The following is a 20,951-nucleotide window of genomic DNA, read 5'->3' as shown; positions in this document are numbered from 1 at the left end:
TAACTTTCAAGTTAGTGATTGAGTGATTCATTTTTAGTCCTTCAGTTTTGGTGTTCATGACTGCCTTGAGTCTCATTTCTAACCCTTTGTTTTGTCCTTAAACATGTCTCAGATGAATTAAGGTGATAGATGTCTAAAAGATGTGAGCATCCTCAAATAGAAAATCAATTCCTCCCATCTTCTAGGAAATATGGACTTCTAGTCTATTTAGAAATAATGATGCTCATTTCTGTGTAATGGATTTACAGAATATTTGTTTTAAAACAAGATCTTTGATTTTTAGTAATCATGTGGGTTTCCTGCTTATACCCATATCAAAGTCAGAATACGTATTAAAATCTCTTAGCAATTTGCTTTGTCTGCAGTACATATTAAATTCTTACAGTAATTTGCTTTGTCTGTGGTTGAGGACAATGCCCCATAGCTGTATCTCCAAGTATACCCTACTGAGATAATTGGTTTCACACCTGTGGTGTATATAACTGCAAACAAAACATGCTGCTTCACTGTAAATTGCAACTTTCCATTCTCTACTTCAGGTTTACCTATGCCTTTGTATCTAGATTTTAATGATTGGAATAGTAACAAATTTAAATGTGGGTAAGGCCTAATGCCATCCATCTTATTCCACAGGTTCTCACAGAACCTTCCTTCTGAAAGGCCTTGTCCTTTGTAACTTTAAATATGTAAAATAATCACAGTTTAAGCTGGTAGAATGGTAGTTTCTGGTGGCTTTAGTTTATGTCCTGTGTGACTGATTTTGTACAAGATGCTGCAAAGGTACAGAACATGCATATGGTTGCTTTATTCTCTGGAGTCATATGGGCATGTAACAGCTCAAGGGTCTAAGAGCCTGCAAATGCGTAAATGATGTAGGAAGCATGCAAAATCACCAGTGAACAAAACAGAATAGTTCTGCAAACTGTAAGCAGCCAGTTCAGTAGTTACAAGTAATGTCATGAGCATATGGTTTTATATCAAACAAAAAAATAAAATCCTAAAGCTTAGGATTTTCCCACTTTTCCTTCCTCAGCAGACCATCTCTATAATTAATACCAAACAGAAAATAAAATTCCCTTGTAAATTATAAATATTATGTTGTTCCCTCCCACTCACATACACAGTTTTCCAAAAAATATTAGCAGCTCTTCAAATTTGATCTAATGAACTTTACATATCTGGTGACCCATTTTGGCTTGTGCTTGTCTGCTTCTTTTTTTTTTGAGCAGTTTTGGACTCATTTGAGAGACCAGTTTGTGTAATTTTTCAAAGTTAATGCTCTTTCCTGGTGCAGGCAAAGCTGTGGAAGTTTAAAGTCTTAAATTCTGGTATACATTTGCATGTGGATTAAATCTCTCTAAGGGTTCCTATTTTTGTGGCAGAGGTGGCAGAACAGGATGTTAATCTGCTTCTGTGTTATCCTAGTTTACAAATTGCCTTATTATCCAAAATCAGCACTTGCCTATTGTACAATGTTGTAAACTACTGCAGTTTAGATCAGATTTGTAAAGTGTTCAACTTCTTGTTTGAGGACTGAGTTATGAGTTCTTCAGTTATCACAGGTTTAGCCACCACAAAAAATCTTGCAATATTTAACTTGTAAGCTGTATGGAATTAAGACTGTTGAGACCTATAGCCTCTAAATGCTACTCTTTCCTTGAATATAAAATCATCTTTATTTATTTTTTTTTTTTAGTTTGATTTACATGTGCATTTGATCCCCTCACTTGCCATAAAGTTATTTTCAGTCTTGAATTTAAGCCAGCATTTGGCACCTGAATATAACATAAACCTCTTCATGAATGATTTTGTGAAATAARTAAGATACTGTACCTACGTAAATTTTAATTAAGCTCTGTAAACTGCTTTTTGTTTATATATTATGAATATTATTTTTTGAAAAATGCAAATTTGTTTTGAAACCAAACCTGTTTTTCTTGCCTACATTTCAGTCAGAACTAAGACATGGTCCGTTTTACTATATGAAGCAGCCACTCACCACAGACCCTGTTGATGTTGTACCACAGGATGGACGGAATGATTTCTATTGCTGGGTTTGTCATCGGGAAGGCCAAGTCCTCTGCTGTGAACTCTGTCCTCGGGTTTATCATGCTAAGTGTCTGAAACTGACAGCGGAACCAGAGGGGGATTGGTTTTGCCCAGAATGTGAGGTTAGTTGGATATAAGGAATGGATTTCTTTTTTTGTTCATGAGATTTAAGCAGCTTTTAAAACTCCTAGATTTTTCTAATTTATTCTTATAATTGTCTTTTGGGAAAGGAACCAAAATGCTTTGTGCAAGAAAGGAGATACCTATTGCTGCCTCCCTGTTTTGTGTGCACATGCGTGTGTGTGTGTGCATGTCTGCCTGGATTGTGTTTGCCTTCTTACCGTGAATCTTCACACTCCTTTTTGTTCCCATCTCTAGAGAAGGCGCCATTCCAGAAGGTCATCTTTTCATCAGGCACCTCTAATTCTGAAAACATTCTACAGTTTTGAATAGTTTACTTTATGCTTTTACTAGTGGGCTGATCAGCTCTGCAGCAGTGCACAAAAAATTTGCACTGTATGATCGACCTAGACAAATGGGTAATACTACTATTTGTTTCTGTAGGACTAAGGAAGAATTTAACTATTCATCTTGAGTGATTCTTTGGGAAAGAGTACTTAGCATCGTAACATCTTCAGTGAAAATAACATTGCTTAATTACATTGCTTTTGTTGACATAACTTGAATTAAAATGGAATAAAACACGTATCTGAAGAACTTATGCTGCATCATCAGAAATGTTGGGTTTCTTATGAGATAGTTACTATCTTCCATTTGAATAATGCTGAAATGTTTTAATGGAGAAAAATTCACCTAGAAAGGTTTACTAATAAAATATTTTGTAATCTTAATTTTTAGAAAATCACTGTAGCAGAATGCATAGAAACACAGAGTAAAGCTATGACAATGCTCACCATTGAACAGCTATCATATTTACTGAAGTTTGCACTACAGAAAATGAAACAGCCAGGGGTAAGGATTTTATTTATTTATTTATTTTACATTTGAACGTCATGATACTGGATTTTGCTCTGTCATCATCCTAGGTTACTTATCAGATTGTAATTGTTGGGCTGTGTTGTCTGCCACCTGTCCAGTACAGACAGATTAGTTTAGACTATATGTATTGAATTAGAGTGTATTTAAAATGTAGTTTTTTGATGCAATTTATGGAGAATGTTTATGATCCAGTTTGGCTCATCTTTGTAGTAGCAGTATGGCTCTTCTGCTTATTTGTTCTACTTGCACTCTTCCCCTGAAATTCCAAATAGTGTCTGTCTATGTTAAAGTATGAACAGATTTGTCCTCACAATGTAGATGGTTCTTAGATGTTCTTATATGTCCTTTCCTTTTCTGATTGGAAAACCTGACACTGAGAGATTAAGTAATCTGCTTGTGGTTAGGAAGTCTGTAATAATGTCAATGTCAGTGTGCATCCTAGGCAACAGAAGTTGAGATCTTTTCATGTAGTGTTCCTATACAAGCTATTGGAATTAACTGAGCAACTGAAGAAGGACTTAAATAAATAGTAAGTCTGATGAAAATACAATGTGCCTTTCCAGTGGGACTTTGTTTTCTCTCATTCACCAAAAATGGACAAGGCCATCTTTCTGATACAAGGAGCTGTTGACATAGCATCAGGGGAACAAAAAGGCAGGATCTCTTGCCAATCTGGTTACATGGGCAGGAAGATTAGGCACAGACTTTGCTGTAGTATTGGTTATACAAGCTGAAAACCTAGCTTCTGTTTGTCAGTAGAAGTTGTGCTTATCAGAGAAGTTATGATACACTTGAGAAGTAGAATATACTTATGAAACTGTAGAAATTATCCTTGATATGCTGAAGACCTGTGCCATCAGCTTTCATGCAATATAAAGTTGCTAATTATGAATTTTTATTACGTAGGCAAAATTGGCTTAAGCTCTTCATCTGACTTTTACCTTTCTCCTCATATCTGTCTTAGATTTATTCCTCAAATCACCATGCCTGTACATTTCAACTGTTCCCTTCCCCCATTCTTCACTGTGGAAGCTTTGTCTAGTTTTCATGTGTGAAGAAAAAGGTAAATCAAAGAAAGAGGTTCTTGTGATGAAGTGTCAAGTGTTCTCTTAACTCCTATCAACTTGCCTTCTTGCTCAAGTTAGGGGAGCAAAAGCAGCATTTCTACCTACTAAGCAAAAGATGTGTGTGTAGGGGGAAACCAGATGTGAAGACTCGCAGACTCTTTGCAATTCTGATCTCTCTATGATAAGTATTTTAGCAGAACAATAGTAGGGGTTTTGGGGAAGGATACTCTTAAGTACTGACAAATTTTGGGTCTTGGAATTCTTTTACTCTGAAGTGGTAAATACTGTGCTATTAGAATGAGCCATTAGAAATTTTAAGTGCTGTTTTTCAGAAGCAAAGTGTCAGTGTTAGTTTATATTGAATTCCCAATCAAGGTGTTTTGAAAATGCAATTAGAAAGATAACATTTAATGAACGCTATTGAGATTTTTTGCCCTTTAGGCACTTAACTAATAACCTGCTGTTACCGGAGTATTTTAATTGATTATCTTCAGAAAACTGCAATTCATCTACATTAGCAAATAAAATCTAGAGCCCCATTGATAAACATTTGCATGTGTTTGTATTGCCAAACCACAATCGTTATGAAAGTTAGGATTCTAATGAGAGTCTGAAAAAAAGAGATATTGTGAGCCTAGTTAATAGGAGATTTTAAAAGGTGCTTTCTTTCTGCAAAAATCTTTCAAGTCCTCCTAGAGCCACAAAGATGATTAAGGAACTGAAGCATCTGTCATTAGGAGAGGCTGAGAGAGCTGAAACTATTTAGCCTGGTGAAGAGAAGGTTCAGGGGAGCTTACCAGTGTTTGTAAATATCTAAGGGGAAAGTGTAAAGAAGACAGAGGCACTTGAGGTGCCCAGCGACAGGACAAGAGGCAGTGGGTACAAACTGAAACAGAAAAAAATCCATCTGAGAATAAGAGAACACTTCGTCGCTGATGTTGAACTCTACTGCAGGTGGCTGAACACTGGTCCAGAGAGATTGTGAAGTCTCCATTCTTGGAGATACTCAAAATACAACTGAATAAAGTCCTGGAAAACCTGCTCTGACCCAGCTGGGGTAGGGAGATTGGACCAAATGATCTGCAGAAGTCGCTTCCATCTTCAACTATTTGTTGATTTGATACTACCTCTCCACCAAGTCATCTTAGAAAAATTCAACTTTGTAATTCTTTACATTCAGCATATATAAAAATCAGTGAAATTAGACCATTTATTTCCTCTTTTTCTGCCTGTGTTTTTTCCTCTTTTTTACTAAATTTTTTAATTACCTTCGAAGAATTTTCTCTGACACCCCATTTGGAAGTAGTATTAGAAAAAGAATCACTAGCACATGGTTGGTGAAATAGTTCAGTTTTAATAAACAGTTTGCTTATTTTTAATTTTGTTTGTTTTTTTTTTTCAAACAGACAGAGCCATTTCAAAAGCCAGTTTCACTGGATCAGCACCCAGATTATGCAGAATATATCTTTCATCCAATGGACCTTTGTACGTTAGAAAAGGTTAGTATGAAGCAAAAGAAGAGAGGTTCTTTGAATTTGATTGCTGCACTGAAGATTTCTGGGATGTTTGGTGGGAAGGGGAGAGATATTGCTTGTAATTATTTTGATACTGGTTTTTGTTATTGCAAATGTTAGTCCCATTATGGCTTAAAAATAATTGTTTGCTAACTGAGCGAGTCCATGATTTTGTTTGAACTGGCAGCAAATGCTCAGTAAAAATAGTATGAGAATAAACAAATTTTACACTGATGATGTCCACCTGTGTAAATCCATCTGATTCCTGTAATCCTTATGTGGGGAAACTTCATTAACCAGAGTTTACATATGACCGTGATGTTTACTTGCTGTTAATGGATCATTGTTCCATTAATTTGTCTTAGAAGCATTTGTGTGTGTGTATGCAGGGACCATCGCAGACTGATTATTTACTGATCATTCAGCAAATAAACTGTAATCTCCATTGTGCCCGGAGGTGTGGGAGAAAAGGGAAATAGTCAAGAGGTTGACCTGTAGGAATTCAATTTTTCAGTCCAATAATATGTTAAAAGTTTCAAATTATGAAAAAGTTCTCCATTTTCAACTGCTTTAATGAAGAGCAGAGCATTGCAGAGTTTTGTTCTGCTAGGACCTAGTGAAAAGGTGAGGAGATACCAAGAGTTTTCCTTCTCCCTATCTTTACAATGGAGGTTGAAGTCTGAAGCCTTTATGGTATAAAGGTATAGCCAACTGTATTGATTTTATCTACTTGAAGCTACTTTACCCAGTGGGTAGACTGGTAAATCAAGCCTACTGTCATATATAATATGGCCTATAATTTTGTCTAGGTCTTGGAAAAGTTAAAAAAAATACAAATGCTGAGAAGCAGTAATACCATAGTAGAAGAAATCAGGTACTTAGTTTTCTACAGAGACATTGAGTGGAATACTGCTTCAGGAAATTAAATTTTTTTTCAAAAGTTTAAGATACTGACTTAAATAACATATTATTTGGAATTCATTTAGACAATTCATATAGTTTTGGGATAGTCAAAAGGTGCGCTGAATTTGACAGATTCCTCAGTATTTAGAATCATAAGTCTTACCTAACATAAGTAATCCTGTCAATAGTATAATTGATAAGAAAAGCTCTTCAGGAAGATGTCACTGATATATTGATTTTTTTCTTTCCAGAATGTTAAAAAGAAAATGTACGGTTGCACTGAAGCATTTTTGGCTGATGCCAAATGGATTTTGCACAACTGCATTATTTACAATGGGGGTAAATATTGATATGCATTTATTTCCTGGAATATAAAATTTCAGAATGAATATGATCATAGAGCAATTTGTAGATTTCCAGTTGGTTGAAATTATCTTCCTGTTAATTACTGTAGTTCCTCAGCACAAATGAATTTTTTAACAACTGGCTTACATATATCTTTAGGACCAAATGTTGCCCGTGCTTTTACTTGCTCATTCTACCTTAACAATTTTCAAATAGAAAGTATGTGTTATTGTAGTATTTTGCATGGTGCAGTACTTTATAGGAAACTTCACTGAGGAAATGAATGACAACAACATACTGGTCACTTTAGAAGAGTATATGAATGGTGGGCAGGCTGCAACAGACTTAATAAGTAACATTTAGAGAGCAGTTACTGTGTGTTATGCTCGTGTGGATGGACCTACCACACGATATATTTATATATAGTTCTATATATAGTTGTTTTAAATTGTCTTTTCAGATGTTCTCTGTTTAATCTAAATTTCTTTTTGAACAAAATCTTGTTTTATTATAATTTTAACATAACAATTTTTTGATTAAAGCATTTTTTTATTGCTCCCCCAGGAAATCACAAATTGACACAAACAGCAAAAGTCATCATCAAAATCTGTGAGCATGAGGTCTGTGTATCTCAGTTAACTATTCTGTCTGTATTTTTAAATCATTAATTCTATTTCAGATATTTGAGTGAAATATTATATGCTTTGTATCATATGTATTATATAAATACAATTTGTATAGTCTTTCTTATACTTAGATATGCATACCCATGGATGCCTTCAGAATGATTTTGGCAAGGGCGTTGTTAATGTGTCTTTCATTAGAATATTTGCTATGTGTAATTCAGAATTTCAGTGAGGAGAAAAAAGAAGGGAGACATGGATACTTCAGCAGTATGCCTGCCTTCTAAATGAATATTTGGAGCTGGAAAAAGAGACTCAGTTCTTGCAGTTCATAGATGCATTTTTGGAGTTTCATTTGCTATAACAGTATGCAAGTCCTGTTATTGAATACAAAAATGACTGCATCCATTTTTAACTGATCATTTGCACTGATTTTATTTCAGTGATAATCCATAATATTTTGTATTACCTCCAAATTGCTATTCTAAGGGTAGCATTTTTGACCTATATTTCATTGATATGATTTATCTGATGATTTGACTCTATTTATGCCAAATGCTTTCCTGACTGCCAACTGACACACAAATAGCCATAATTAGAACTCAATTTCTTAACTAATTTATGTAATATGAGTATAAGGAATAAAGTATTTTTGATTCTGCACAAATTTTTATGAAATTAAATGCCCACAGTGAGGTGATATTTTTGTTATTGGAATAAATACAATGTGAAAGTAAGGATGTATTTTACTACTGGAATAAATGGCAGAGTATAGTCTGAAGAAGGATGTAAAAATGTGACTGATTAACTGGAATGTGCACCTTGTATAGAAAAAGATCAGTGTCACTGAAAGCTCTGATTTTGCAGGAAGTAAAACTCTGTACAGGTTAATTTATGGCCATGAATTTGCAGAGTATTGATGTTAGTAATCTGGACAGGCTACCATAATACTGATCATACTGATCATATCTTCGTTTGTGTTTAAGCTCTTCAATAACTGCTTTTTCTTTTTAGATGAATGAAATTGAAGTATGTCCGGAATGTTATTTAGCTGCTTGCCAAAAACGAGAGAATTGGTTTTGTGAGCCTTGTGTAAGTTAAAGTTTATGGTAGTCTAGTTAATATATTAAACTAAAACTTATACTTGACTCCCACTTCTTATCCCTCCATTGTTTTAAATCTGAAGTGGTTATTGAGTCAAGGGAAGCTGCTCTAGTTTACAAAGTGGCTTGTGGTGGCTTGGTGGCCTGCCGGTTGTTCACTTCGCGGAGTCAGAAGATCATCTCAACATGTTTAGCTCTCAGACTGCTCGGCTTTCACAAAGTGATTGGTTCGGTCAGAAATAACTATTCGCAGAGGATGTCAACAACCAGTTGTCAGTTTCCCTGTCATCGAATATAAGATATCTACTCATGTTTGTAGGTGGTACTTAGGATAAGGTTTTTGAAACATGAGTGTGTGTTTCTATAGATTTGGATCTGAGAATTTAGACTTCGTTCTGTTTTATGACCTATTAATAGGTTAGTTGATTTTAAAAATGTACCAGACTTGGAAAGGCTTCTTAAGATTCTGTAGCAGAAGTGTGTAATTCATCAAATCATTTTGTATTCTAAGTGGAAATAAGAGATTTTGAAAGATTAAGCCTAATTTAGGTTATATTAAGCAAATATTTGGAAGGGACTAAGTAAAAATAAATTAAAAGTGCTATTAGGATGTGTTTATTTAAGATACTTAAGAATTTATGTGTAATTTTTTAATTCCTTTTTTCTCTCTTTGTATATATCATGTATGTATTAAAATGATATATTTGGCAAATGCCTTGCATGTGTTGAGTCTTGATTGAATCTAAGTAATACACACAATTTTTAAAAGTCATGCTGTGTACCTGATTTTGAAGGTAAAACTACTTGTATTTTCTTACTGTTGTTTGCCTCTTCCTCTAGAGCAATCCTCACCCTTTGGTCTGGGCTAAACTCAAAGGCTTTCCATTCTGGCCTGCTAAAGCACTGAGGGATAAAGATGGGCAAGTTGACGCCCGTTTCTTTGGCCAACATGACAGGTGGGAATTTAACCAAAGGATGTCTTTGGCTGTGCTTAAGAAATCATTGTTATAATTCTGTACTGAGTTTTTGCTGTYGTGTCTTTTGAAGCTTAACCCTGATAAACTGCATAATACTCTAGCATATGTAGTTTTAATTTCTTATATAAATTCTGTAGAATAAAAAAATCACATCTTTGCCAGAGTAATACACATATATTATGTGTATTATAACATACCATTTCATAATTACATATTTTATATCAATTAAACTGTATTTATTTATTCTTAAATTTACCTGTCTTTTTATTTGTTTGTTTTTTTAGAATAAACTTTTTAAGACATGATAAAAAAAGATATTTAAATATTTAGTCAATATACAAGTTATTTCCTGTGACTGTGGTTTTGGGCCATAAAGAATTGTATTTTTTAAAAATGAAATAGAAAATGTAATCCTTGTTGCAAGTGCCAGTTTTGCTCTAGGAAGGAGTTCATATTTTCTATATTTGTCAACTCTCTGCTTAGATGGAGTAGCCATAATGAGTCCTAGTTCATTTATCTTGAGTCAAAAATACGAATCTATACAGTTGTTAAAACATGTACTTTAAAATTGTATATGGCCATGATATATTTAGGTCAAAGTTCCTGGAATTTTCTTATCTTGGAAGGCAAGATTTTAGACTCTGGCTGAAAAATAAGTCTGTCAAAAACTTAGTGATAAAAATTTTCTTAATATTGCAGAGTTTCATCCCCCAGTGTGGGGCGTAAAAATAAAACTTTATGTTTTTAAGAATGTGCTTAGGAGGTCTTAGCTTTCTAATCCGCTTTTTCTGTTTTTCTTCTAACTATGATAACTTGAAAGATGGTTTAATAGTGGTGGTCTTACAGTTATACAGAATATTTCATTAGGAATATCTTGTCATATTTGACAAGTATTTGTTCATGTTGTATGTGTTACTGGAGTAGAAGAAATAAGTTACTGGTAGTCTAAGACATGCAATTTACTTATTTACCAAGACTAAGCAGTGAATTATTAAAAGAAGAGGAAAGTAGACATGGTCCTTTGAAAGTATCTGATGTGTGCTTGTCCTTAGGGTTAGGATAAAAATAATCAGTATGTGCAGAAAAGTTGCCAGTGTCAAATCCTCAGTGTTAAATTTGATTATCTTTCTGTTTTATATATAGGGCCTGGGTTCCAATAAATAATTGCTACCTCATGTCTAAAGAAATTCCTTTTTCTGTGAAAAAGACTAAAAGCATCTTCAACAGTGCAATGCAAGAGATGGAGGTTTATGTTGATAACATTCGTAGAAAGTTTGGGGTATTTAACTACGCACCTTTCCGGACACCATATACTCCCAACAATCAATACCAAATGTTATTAGACCCTGCAAACCCAACTGCTGGAACTGCAAAGACAGACAAACAAGAGAAAATCAAACTGAACTTTGATATGACAGCATCACCCAAGATTCTAATGAGCAAGCCTATGCTGAGCAGTAGTACCGGTCGTAGGATTTCACTGACGGATATGCCACGGTCACCAATGAGTACAAACTCATCAGTGCACACTGGATCCGATGTTGAACAGGATGCAGAGAAAAAAGCAACTTCCAGTCATTTTAGCGCAAGTGAAGAATCCATGGACTTTATTGACAAAAATACAGGTAAAAAAAAGGGTGGGGGGGACCTGGCTGCATTTGGTAAATGCACTAGTTTGTATTTTTCAAAGACCAATGTAGTTATTAATCCTTTTACAAAGAAATTTCAGAAAAAAAGACCAGGCTATCTTTCAGTTTCACACATAGGAAATAACTGTCCTTTCTGTTGCACTGAGAAGGAATAAATTATCTTGAAAGGTGGCCAAAGACCTTTAGTTTAAATGGCAGGAAATAGTTGTAACTGTTAAAGTAAAGGAAGGGTGGAAATAGATACTAAAAAGCTTGAATTGCAATAATTAGGAATATTCTATATAAAATTTGATAGCGATTTTTCAAGGCAATGAGCTTAATTTGCTCACAATGTTCCCCCATTTAGTACCAAGTGCTAAAATATGGTAAAACTACAGTTGCAGTAGGCACAGTGGGTAAAGAGAAAAAAAAAGGACTAACAAGTACAGAATTTGGACTTCACAGACTTACAGTGTAGTGCCATATCAACTGCTGGCTAATTTTGTAACATTCAGGCAAATGTCTTTATCTGAATGGGACTTCACGTTTGTCATCCATAAAATAGTGACCATCAGTATGTGAAAAAAATGATGTGATATATTCATTAATGTGACTGCTAATAAGACTTCTGTTTTGGTTAAAAGGATTTCTTTGTAAAGAAARCTACATCAGTCTGTTGTGAGTTGTGTTTTTTTAGAGAAAATACTGTGTTTGAGGGGTTTTTTTGATAATGCTTTTAAAATTAATTGAAGATAAACTTTTAACCCAGCCTAATAGATAGTTTCATTGCAAATAATTGTTTCAGACTAAATGTACGATTTTGCAACTTCTATGTTGCATGATTTTGAAGGACTGAAATTTTCTGTTGTGACCAATGGTTTTGGTGCAGCTTTTGGCAGGGTCTAGTTTTTCAGAGTTTCTTTTCAAATAGTTTTTTTAGATACAGGCATGTAAGTAGGTCAAATTTCAGTGGAAATTGAAACCTTTTGGAAGCAGAAACTTCTTGACCTTGAGAGCTGAAAGAATAGAGGAAACTTTTAAAAACTACAAGTAAAAGATAGATGAATATATATATAAAAATCTGGAGCCTGGAAAAATCAGTTCAACTTGCACAACAATGAGCAGAATTTTCCTAAATTAAACTTTGTTTGAYGTGGACAACATCATAGAATTTATTTCGTGTTACTATATTTGAAATTGTAACCCAAAAGAAGAATCAAGTTTAGAAAAAGCCATGATATATTTCTTTGCTTTGTCTTTTTATTTATATAAATCTTCAGGGAGCTCTTTTTTCTTTTTTTTCCTATTACAAGTTTTTGTTTTTAGATAGCTTAATATTAAAGTAACCTCAGTGGAAGGTGAGGGAGACTCTTTCAAACTATTTGATGTTTTTTAGTCCTGTATTACTTACTGATGGACACACATGAACGGGAGAAATGGGGCCAGGAAAAGTAAGCTTGAGATTTAGTTAATTTTTGCTTTTGAGATCAGTATTGCAGCTAGAGAAATCAGTGCCAAAACATAGACATGCCACTGGATAAGTCTAATGTTAAACATATATATATATATATAAAATAAAACTGTCATGCTTATTCCTCTGTTCTATAGTGTTATTTAAAATTATTTAGTGTTATTTAATTTCTTAAAAACAGACAGACAAACATGAAAATCAGGATGGACAGTAGCCCTGCAAAAAACAAAAAGAGTGTGCTTTAGCCCTGACAGGTAGCCATTTAGGAACCTTACTCTTCCTAGCCAGTAAATCATAAGACATGAAACTAACTTTGGGTACCAGAAGTATTTTGTGCTAGGAAATTTGCCTTCACAACTTTGTATCCCTCTTATGAAAGTGATGTCACAGTAACTGTAATAAATTTAAATATGTAAAAAATAAGTGGATTTCTCATAGAGAATACCAAGTCAATAGGAATAATTCATCTTCCAAATTTTCCTGTAACAAAGTAAAGAAAATCTCAGAAACTCTCTAGACTTGCATCAATTATTTGAGTTTTTTGCTGGCTCTGGGAGAAACTCTTCCAATTTATATGATTTTATATATAAATTATCCTGAACATGTTTGTGAACAGCTTTCCTGCATAAGCTATAGCTGCCAAATAATGTTATTTGTCCTAAAATGTAGGGCTTTTATTATACCACATTATTATTTCTTTATAATAGAAGACATAATCATAGAAAGTCATATTAAAGTTGTTTTGTTGTATGAAGGTAAAAGAAGATGGTAGATATTACCCTATTCTTCGGCTTCTTGACTATCAAGATTTCTGGGGATTTTTTCTAACTTCTTGTGAGGCCTTACTGACCCTTTCACATAGTACATGGAAATGCTGGATTAGTTAACTAGAACATTCAGTTTCTCACCTGGCATTTCTACCTGAATACTGTTATAAACCATGAACTTCTGTAATACTTACATTGTGTGTAAACTTAGTTGCCCTAGCACTGGAATCTGTGTGTTCTGAGTAAAATTTAAATGAAATTACTTGTTGGCTGTAAAGAAATTAAGTAGTGTCACTGCCGTATGGTTCCACAGGAATGATTGTGTTTAGATGCCATCGATTTTGACATCTGTTGAGTGACTGAAAGGAAGAAAATAATTTGGAAATAGTTATTGAAACAGCATATATTGCTGCCTTTTAGGAATCTGAAAATATATAGACAGTGTTTTTATGTGCTGAAAAGGAACAGGAGTTCAGTAGTGAGTTTAAGAGTACATATTCAAAGCAATAGGCAGAGATTAAACAGAAAGAAGGGTGTGKTTTTTTTTGTTTTTTGTGGGGTTTTTTTAGGTAACAGATTGTCTACAGGTGCTTCTTTTTGTCTGGCTGATCCCAGAAAATTAATGTTTTTGAAGCATTACTTCATGGATATTTTGAAAACTTAAAGCATAGGCTTTTGCTTATACTGTGTGTGTATATATAGGAATATCCTGTTACGTTATCTGAGAGATTAGGTCACTGATCTTGAGCTGTTCTCATTAAACTTGCTGTGATTGTGCTTTTAATTCTCTGTTAAAGTATCTAGAAACTAAGGTTAATTTTTTAATGTTTACCTATAGAAATGAAATAAAAAGGTGCCAATTCAGAGTGTCAAGACTTTATTAGTAATTTAAAATAACCAAATCTTGAAGACTAGAAACTCTAACTTGAAACAGAATGTTTTTGAGGGTAGACACACATTTGCCCTGATAAAGCAGCTGCAATAATACTATTTTCAGTATAGTTTCTTTTTTATTAAACCAATAATAAAGCAATAATTGTAACTTATAATGGAGGTATAATATGAAGTTGAAATTATTAAACATAAATCCTTTCCCTGCTTTTACAGGGTTTAAAAGCTGTTTTGTCCCAGTGGAAATGGCTTTATTCTGATTATTTTTAAATCTGTCTTTATTAATTTTGTGCTTTTTCAGCTTCTCCAGCTCCAACAAGAACGGGTCAAGCAGGGAGCTTGTCAGGCAGCCCCAAACCTTTCTCTCCTCAAGCTTCAACACCAATTTCTGCTAAGCAAGAAAGAACTTCCACTCCAGGAAGCATTCTGAATCTTAATCTTGGTTAGTCTTGACCTTTGAAAGTTAATGCTATCATAGCTGAGTAAAATGCGTGATGTCAGTACAAGATAATATAAACAAACTCTCTTGTATATGGCTTTAAATGAACATGTGGCTTTAAACGAAGCATGTGTGTAATTATTGTTTCATCAAATGAGCTATTCTTTATTGTTTTTTAAAGATGAATTGAAAGTTCCTATTACTGTTTCTTGTTGATGAAAGGAAGTAGTTCAGGGATGATTTTTACTTTGACTGTACAAATTAATGTTTCTAAATAATGGGTAAGGTTCTAAAGGCTGTATAGGTACATGAACATTGCCATTCTTCACTCCTCAGTCTCTTCAGTGAATTGTTCGCAAGATTTTCTCATGGCTTGTTAGGATTAAGGATTTACTATGATGTCTTCTGCCTTGCCACATTCCTATCACTTCCTCGCTGGACCATCCCCCTCTTGGTAGAGATAAAAATGAAAGGAATGAGTAGATGTCTTGAAACTCTTAAAAGTAAATTTGGGGATTCTGGTGTTTTGAAGGATGGGGTGGGTAAGTAGTAGCTAGGTAAAATAGTTCTGAAAGCCAAACCGATGTAAATAGGTTTCCTCAATAATGCTATCTTCTGGTTCAGTGTTTGAATACTGGCTACATCTTACATTCCTGTAATATTTCATGAAGAGACAGGATTCTGCCCCTGGGKCTTAGACAAATCCAGGAAGACTTGAGCTTGAATGCTGAATTCATATTTTTGGTGAGCTACAGGTCTTTTCAGTGTAGATACAAGTTTGTAGTATGTTTTTCAGTGTTAAGCTCTCTGATATAACCATAGAATCTTTCTTCTGCAGCTGTTTGTCTTGTTAGCTGAGGTATGATTCATTGCAACAAATCCTAAGAAATAACGTGATGATGAAGAAGTGTGAATCACAGATGAGAGACATTAGCTGGGACACAGAATATTCTGAATAAATGGGGTGGAACTGAAAATCTGGCGCAATGATTCATGAGGAGCACTGTAAAATAACTACATTTTCAGATAGAATATCAGTTATTTGTTCAGCTTTAGGGAAGCTTCTTTTGTTGAATATGCTATTTTTAATAGGAGTTAAAATAGCAGCCCTTTCTCATTAGATGAGAGCATCAGCTGTGCAAGACTGATTCATCTGTGAATTGTATGGCTTTCAAATGTAAGTCATTGTGTCTTATTGTCAAGCATAATGCAAACAGGTATTTGCTCTAAAAAACAGAAGTAAAATTCCAGAATAGAAAGACACTTGCATACATTGAGCAGAGAACTAAAGGGCTCCTATGATTGTCCTCCAGTTCAGCAGAAAGAAAAGAAAAATAATGGATGCAAGCCAGCCATAGTTACTAGTAGACTGACTGAAGTGAAAAATGGACTATGTGAATGATGAAGCTATACTATACCTAGATAAGTTGAAAAAATACATATATTCCAAACGGTGTGAGACCTATCCCTGTATGAATGACAGAGGCAGAAGAGATAGAAGAACAACTCTAAAACAATAATTAGTGGAAATTCTTAGATGGCTGATGGAAAAAAGTGAAGAGTTTGGAGATGAGAATCTGAATATTTCTCCTCAGTGGGTTTCTCTGCCCTTTACTCTACTTTCTACTAATAGTTTGACATTAATAAGGCAAATTGGAAGTCCATGTATTTTCAATGAGACCTCCTTGCTGGTTTGATAGAGATTTATTTCATACGTTAAGGTATACGGTTCCCAGTGTCTCGTATTCATCCTCCCCACCTTCTTTCATTTTTGCCTGTGTTTATATCCTGCCATGTAGTTAACTAAAAGTAATTCTATATTTGCTATTTTCTACAGCAAAACTTTATATGATTTTCTTCATATATATGCATGTATACGTGTGTGTGAGTGGTAGAATTTTTAAAAATCCAGCATTCAGATCCCTTCAATAAGAACTGTTGAGTGTGTTGATTCCTTTTGAAATTCTGTCCTTCTCATGCTTAAAAGGAAACTGAAAGTTTTTGAAAATGAGCTCATGGTAAGACACCTTATTATAAAACCATAGAAATACAGCATCACATTGACTCATGTTTACTGAAGAGCCGTCAGTTCTTTTTTGCTCTATTGTTCCTTAGTAAGATATTCCTCATTTTTTCTTCCCCACTTCTTAAATGCTGAATTTTGCACTTATAGCTATTAATTCAGCATCTTGGTTTCAGAAGTCATCTGCAGTTTATTAAGAACATTTTGAATTCTGATCCCTTTTCCTAAAGAATTAGGAGCAGCTTCCATTTCTGTATCATCCACAGACTTTATGCTATTTTCTCACTGCAGTAAATAATGAATTGTTGACTAGAACTGTGCTTTAGAACAGAGTACATTGAAGTCAGACTTGTAATCCTCCTGTAGCAATGCCCCCACCTGGTAACAGTGGCACCTGGATCTGAGGAATGTCAGAATGTCAGTGAAGTGCTAAAGTTACCCTTTTCCCCAGGTGTTTTCCCTTAGGTTGAGTCAGTTTCTGTTCTAGGGGGGCGAGAGGAACACGACTAGTTCAGAATCTGTCAGTGGCTAAAACTCTGATTAAGCAGCAGGTGCATTTTGTGTATTATGTCAGGGAAATTGATTTTCATAGTCCTTTGCTACAACGTTCCATTCCATGCAATCAGCTCAGTGATGGGACATCCTTTTAGTACAGCAATGATGTCCTCCCTATACATCCTTACAGCACTAAGGAACAAAATGTATGAGATTGTGCTGTAAGTATTTGTAGGGTATTATTCTGGCATTATCTAGAATAGATAAGGGAAGAAATGGTTAAATACATTAAGTCTATTTTTTACATATGCACTGGAACTAGATGACTTAACTTGTTTCAGCACTGTAATAATACTTGTTGAAAGCAATTCACTGCAGTTTCTTAAAATGTACAGTTTTAGAAAATAAACAGACTAACACAGTTAATTTCTATGTGCATTTCTTTCATCACAACAAAATTTAAACTTTACCAATAGCTTGCCTTTCTAGACTAAAAGTTAGGGAAACTTTAATTTTTGTATTGCAAAGAGCTACTTGCTATCAGTTTAGGTGGAAGTTAGACTCTGAAATTCAATTGTTATTTCAGCCTCTCTGGGGCAGTTAAAGAAAAGCTAGAGTTCAATTAAATTGTGATCTGCAGTTGTGTTTCGACTTAATTTCTTTGGTGCTCTGATTTGTCATTCATATTCTGTCCTGTTTCCTCAAAGTGGGGAGGGGGRAAAAAAAAAGGCCTGTTTATTAAATTTTAAAGAGCAAACAAAAAAGACCCGTTTAAACCATTTAAAAGATATCTCTTTCACTATGAAGTCTTTAATTAAAATCAAATTTTATGATAAGCACAGTATTACTGTTACTATTGTGGAAGTAGAGTGGATTGGGTGTAGCTGGCTAAAGAATATTATGAAGGGAAAAATGAAGTAAGTTTGTTATTTCCTTGCTGGAATATGGAACCTTATATGGTATATGGAACCCAGATTTAAGTGATCCATAGTTTTTAATTATCACTGGGTTACTGTGGAAAGAAATATCCATTCGTTTTGTTGAAATTGGATGAAAAACATTTTGTGAAGAAAAAAATGATTCAAGATAAGGACTTGCATGTTAGTAATTAGGATAAAATTACATGATTAAGCTTCAGAAGGCTGAACAGAAATTGTCAGTAATTTGTTTGGCTCACTCATCTGTTTGGTTCAAATGAGGTGATCTGTTTTGTGCACTTCTTGTTTTGCTTTCAATCTCAGAAGTCTTGTTTAGAGTAAGGAGAACTTTAGCTCCATTTCCTTATTCAAGTGAAACCCAAAACACTGTCAGAAAAAACAGTCTTAGGATGGCACTAGGTTACAAGATACCTTAGGTGACCATACAGTAATTGGCTGTGGTTCCTTTGTCAAATATTTTCTGAGACTATAAATCAGTATACTTCATATCATCCAGAAAATTCTCTTCCTGAATTGAGCTGAATTAAGATTTCAAGACCATCTCTTACAAAAGGTTAAAATTGATCTTATTGGTTTATAAGTGCACAGGAAGAGAAACCTAATTTAGTAAGCTCATCTCCAATACAAAGAGCAGCAAATTTTTTGGAAGTACTTAAGTGATCAAATGATCAAAAGCTTAAAAGTTTACATCACATGAGTAGTAACTGAGTTTGTATTATGTTTAGTTTCTTACAGAATGGAAGCATGATATGAGGACTGTGAAACTGAGTATTAATTTTGTGATCCTTTCACTGGTTCTAGAAAGGATGATTGACTCTTGTTTTACCAGCCCAAACTATAGGCTGTGTGTTTGGCTTGTGGAATTGCTACCTACAAGCTGTTGCCTCTCCTGTGAAGATGGGAAACTGTTACTTTAGCAGTAAACAAGAACTGTGTGAACTGCTTTAATGTTTCCTTCTTTACCTTCTCTCACTGTAATATAGATTCTATTTGCAACCTAGTAGTAGAGAGAGGGGCAAAATCTGACTCTTCACACCTGTACTGCTGAGGTTGAGCCATTTTGTACTATGACTTAAATTTTAAATTTAAAAGGTACCTTGATATTAAGCCCAAACGTGTAAAGAATGTCAAACCAGAGGATGTCAGCCCTTCATATTTTTTTCACTTGTATTCTCTGTGAATTGCACATCAGAAAAATGTCTTACCTATATATTTAAAAATAAAAAAATTAAAAATGGCAACACTGACCTTGACCATCTTTAACTGTAGTACAGTGGCGATCTAAGAGAAGCATAAATTCACAGCTATACCAGTGTTACCTTGCCTCTTCTCCATGCCCTCTTTCCAGCATATGGCATTGGTTCCTACTTGATCCTGTGATGATCCAACTGAGGGAGCTAAACTGGCAGAACCCAATTCCTCTCTTCAGTCCTTCTTCCTTCTCTGTACCCTCCCCAAACAAGGAGCTAACTCAAAGCTCATTTAGTGCCCTGAGTCACTAATAGACTGTCAGGCAAATAGCATTTTAACAAAGAGTAGAGGATAGGACTATGGAACAGAAATATCACCTGTGTGGAAAAATTGAGACAAAAAGGTGAAACTTAGTTGCAAAGACATACTTAGGTTGAGCGCTCTAGTCTGTATTTTTTGCAGACAGGTCTGTATTGTTTGGGAGAGAAAACTTAAATATATGGCAGAGCTCAAGAGATTTTACTGGCATATATTGGACAAGTTTGAATCATTAATTTCTTGTATAACCATCCACATTTATATTTTTCTTCTTCTGAATTTTTGAAGTTTAAATTGTGAGTGTTAGTATTTCTATTTTTGATTTCTCGATCCCTGCAAAAATGTACTACTAGTAGTAACTAACAGCAGCAGCTTCCTGGAAATATTGTCAGATAAGCGACAAACTGAGACTGATGCTTTCTTGATAATTTCACATAACAGAGGTAACTTCTGCATAGTGAATACATGCAGTTTGAATGTGAAATATGTAGTATCTGAGAGGAGAAAACCATTGTTTGCAGTAGTCATTTTAGAAATATTATTTAGGACTTGCAGCCCATAGTTATAAAAGAAATGAAATATGTTTCAGATTGTCTGCATTGTTACTCAGTAAAATTTCTGTCTTATACAGTTAACGGGGTTTATTTTTGTAAAATATTTTTCTTAATTCCTTTTTCAGATCGTAGTAAAGCTGAAATGGATCTGAAAGAGTTGAGTGAGTCAGTCCAACAACAGTCCACTCCTGTGCCACTCATTTCACCAAAACGGCAGATACGTAGTAGGTTCCAGCTTAATCTTGACAAGACAATAGAGAGTTGTAAAGCACAACTTGGTAAGTATGTTGCAAGAATTAAATGGAAACCTGAAGCATACACTTGAGGAAACTTCAGAATAGAGTTTGAAGAAAGTTTTGAAATTGTAAATCCTTAAGTATTTTATGCATTAAAGCAAAATCAGAGGATATTTGAACTCTTTCAGGCAAATAGTACTTAGCTATTTTAATTAAAAGTGTAGCAGAAAATGTTTCAAATTTTTGTCAAAAAGCTTTCATCTTTTAATCTGATTTTGTACCATTCTGATTTAGATAGTATGCCAGAATTATAGTCTTACTATTTGCTTGTAATTTTAAAAATTCAAAAACTATACCTAGCTCATTCCAATTCCACATGTTTTTGATATATCTGGTCACACAGGAGCTGGATGTTGTTAC

At 34.4% G+C, this 20,951-nt stretch overlaps 1 protein-coding gene across 7 annotated transcripts in view; it reads left to right on the top strand.

Annotated features, from left to right (window-relative positions):
- The window catches only part of ZMYND8 (zinc finger MYND-type containing 8), a 65,890-nt gene that overhangs the window by 27,506 nt on the left and 17,433 nt on the right, over positions 1 to 20,951 (top strand). For 5 of the 7 annotated variants that reach the window (XM_085314002.1, XM_085314005.1, XM_085314007.1 and 2 more), the window contains exons 4-13: positions 1,953 to 2,171; positions 2,908 to 3,021; positions 5,522 to 5,614; positions 6,784 to 6,871; positions 7,442 to 7,497; positions 8,515 to 8,592; positions 9,444 to 9,559; positions 10,724 to 11,205; positions 14,639 to 14,779; positions 20,421 to 20,573. In XM_085314002.1, the coding sequence (XP_085170128.1) occupies positions 1,953 to 2,171; positions 2,908 to 3,021; positions 5,522 to 5,614; positions 6,784 to 6,871; positions 7,442 to 7,497; positions 8,515 to 8,592; positions 9,444 to 9,559; positions 10,724 to 11,205; positions 14,639 to 14,779; positions 20,421 to 20,573 (1,540 nt within the window). The remainder of the gene's footprint in view (positions 1 to 1,952; positions 2,172 to 2,907; positions 3,022 to 5,521; positions 5,615 to 6,783; positions 6,872 to 7,441; positions 7,498 to 8,514; positions 8,593 to 9,443; positions 9,560 to 10,723; positions 11,206 to 14,638; positions 14,780 to 20,420; positions 20,574 to 20,951) is intronic. The other 2 variants (XM_085314008.1, XM_085314003.1) reach the window with 1 other exon arrangement.

Source organism: Rhea americana, unplaced genomic scaffold, assembly GCF_003343005.1.
Source record: "Rhea americana isolate MKP2758 unplaced genomic scaffold, rheAme1 scaffold_4, whole genome shotgun sequence".
Taxonomy (NCBI): domain Eukaryota; kingdom Metazoa; phylum Chordata; class Aves; order Rheiformes; family Rheidae; genus Rhea; species Rhea americana.
The sequence above is the reverse complement of the archived record's forward strand: the minus strand, read 5'-3'. Positions and strand labels throughout refer to the sequence as shown.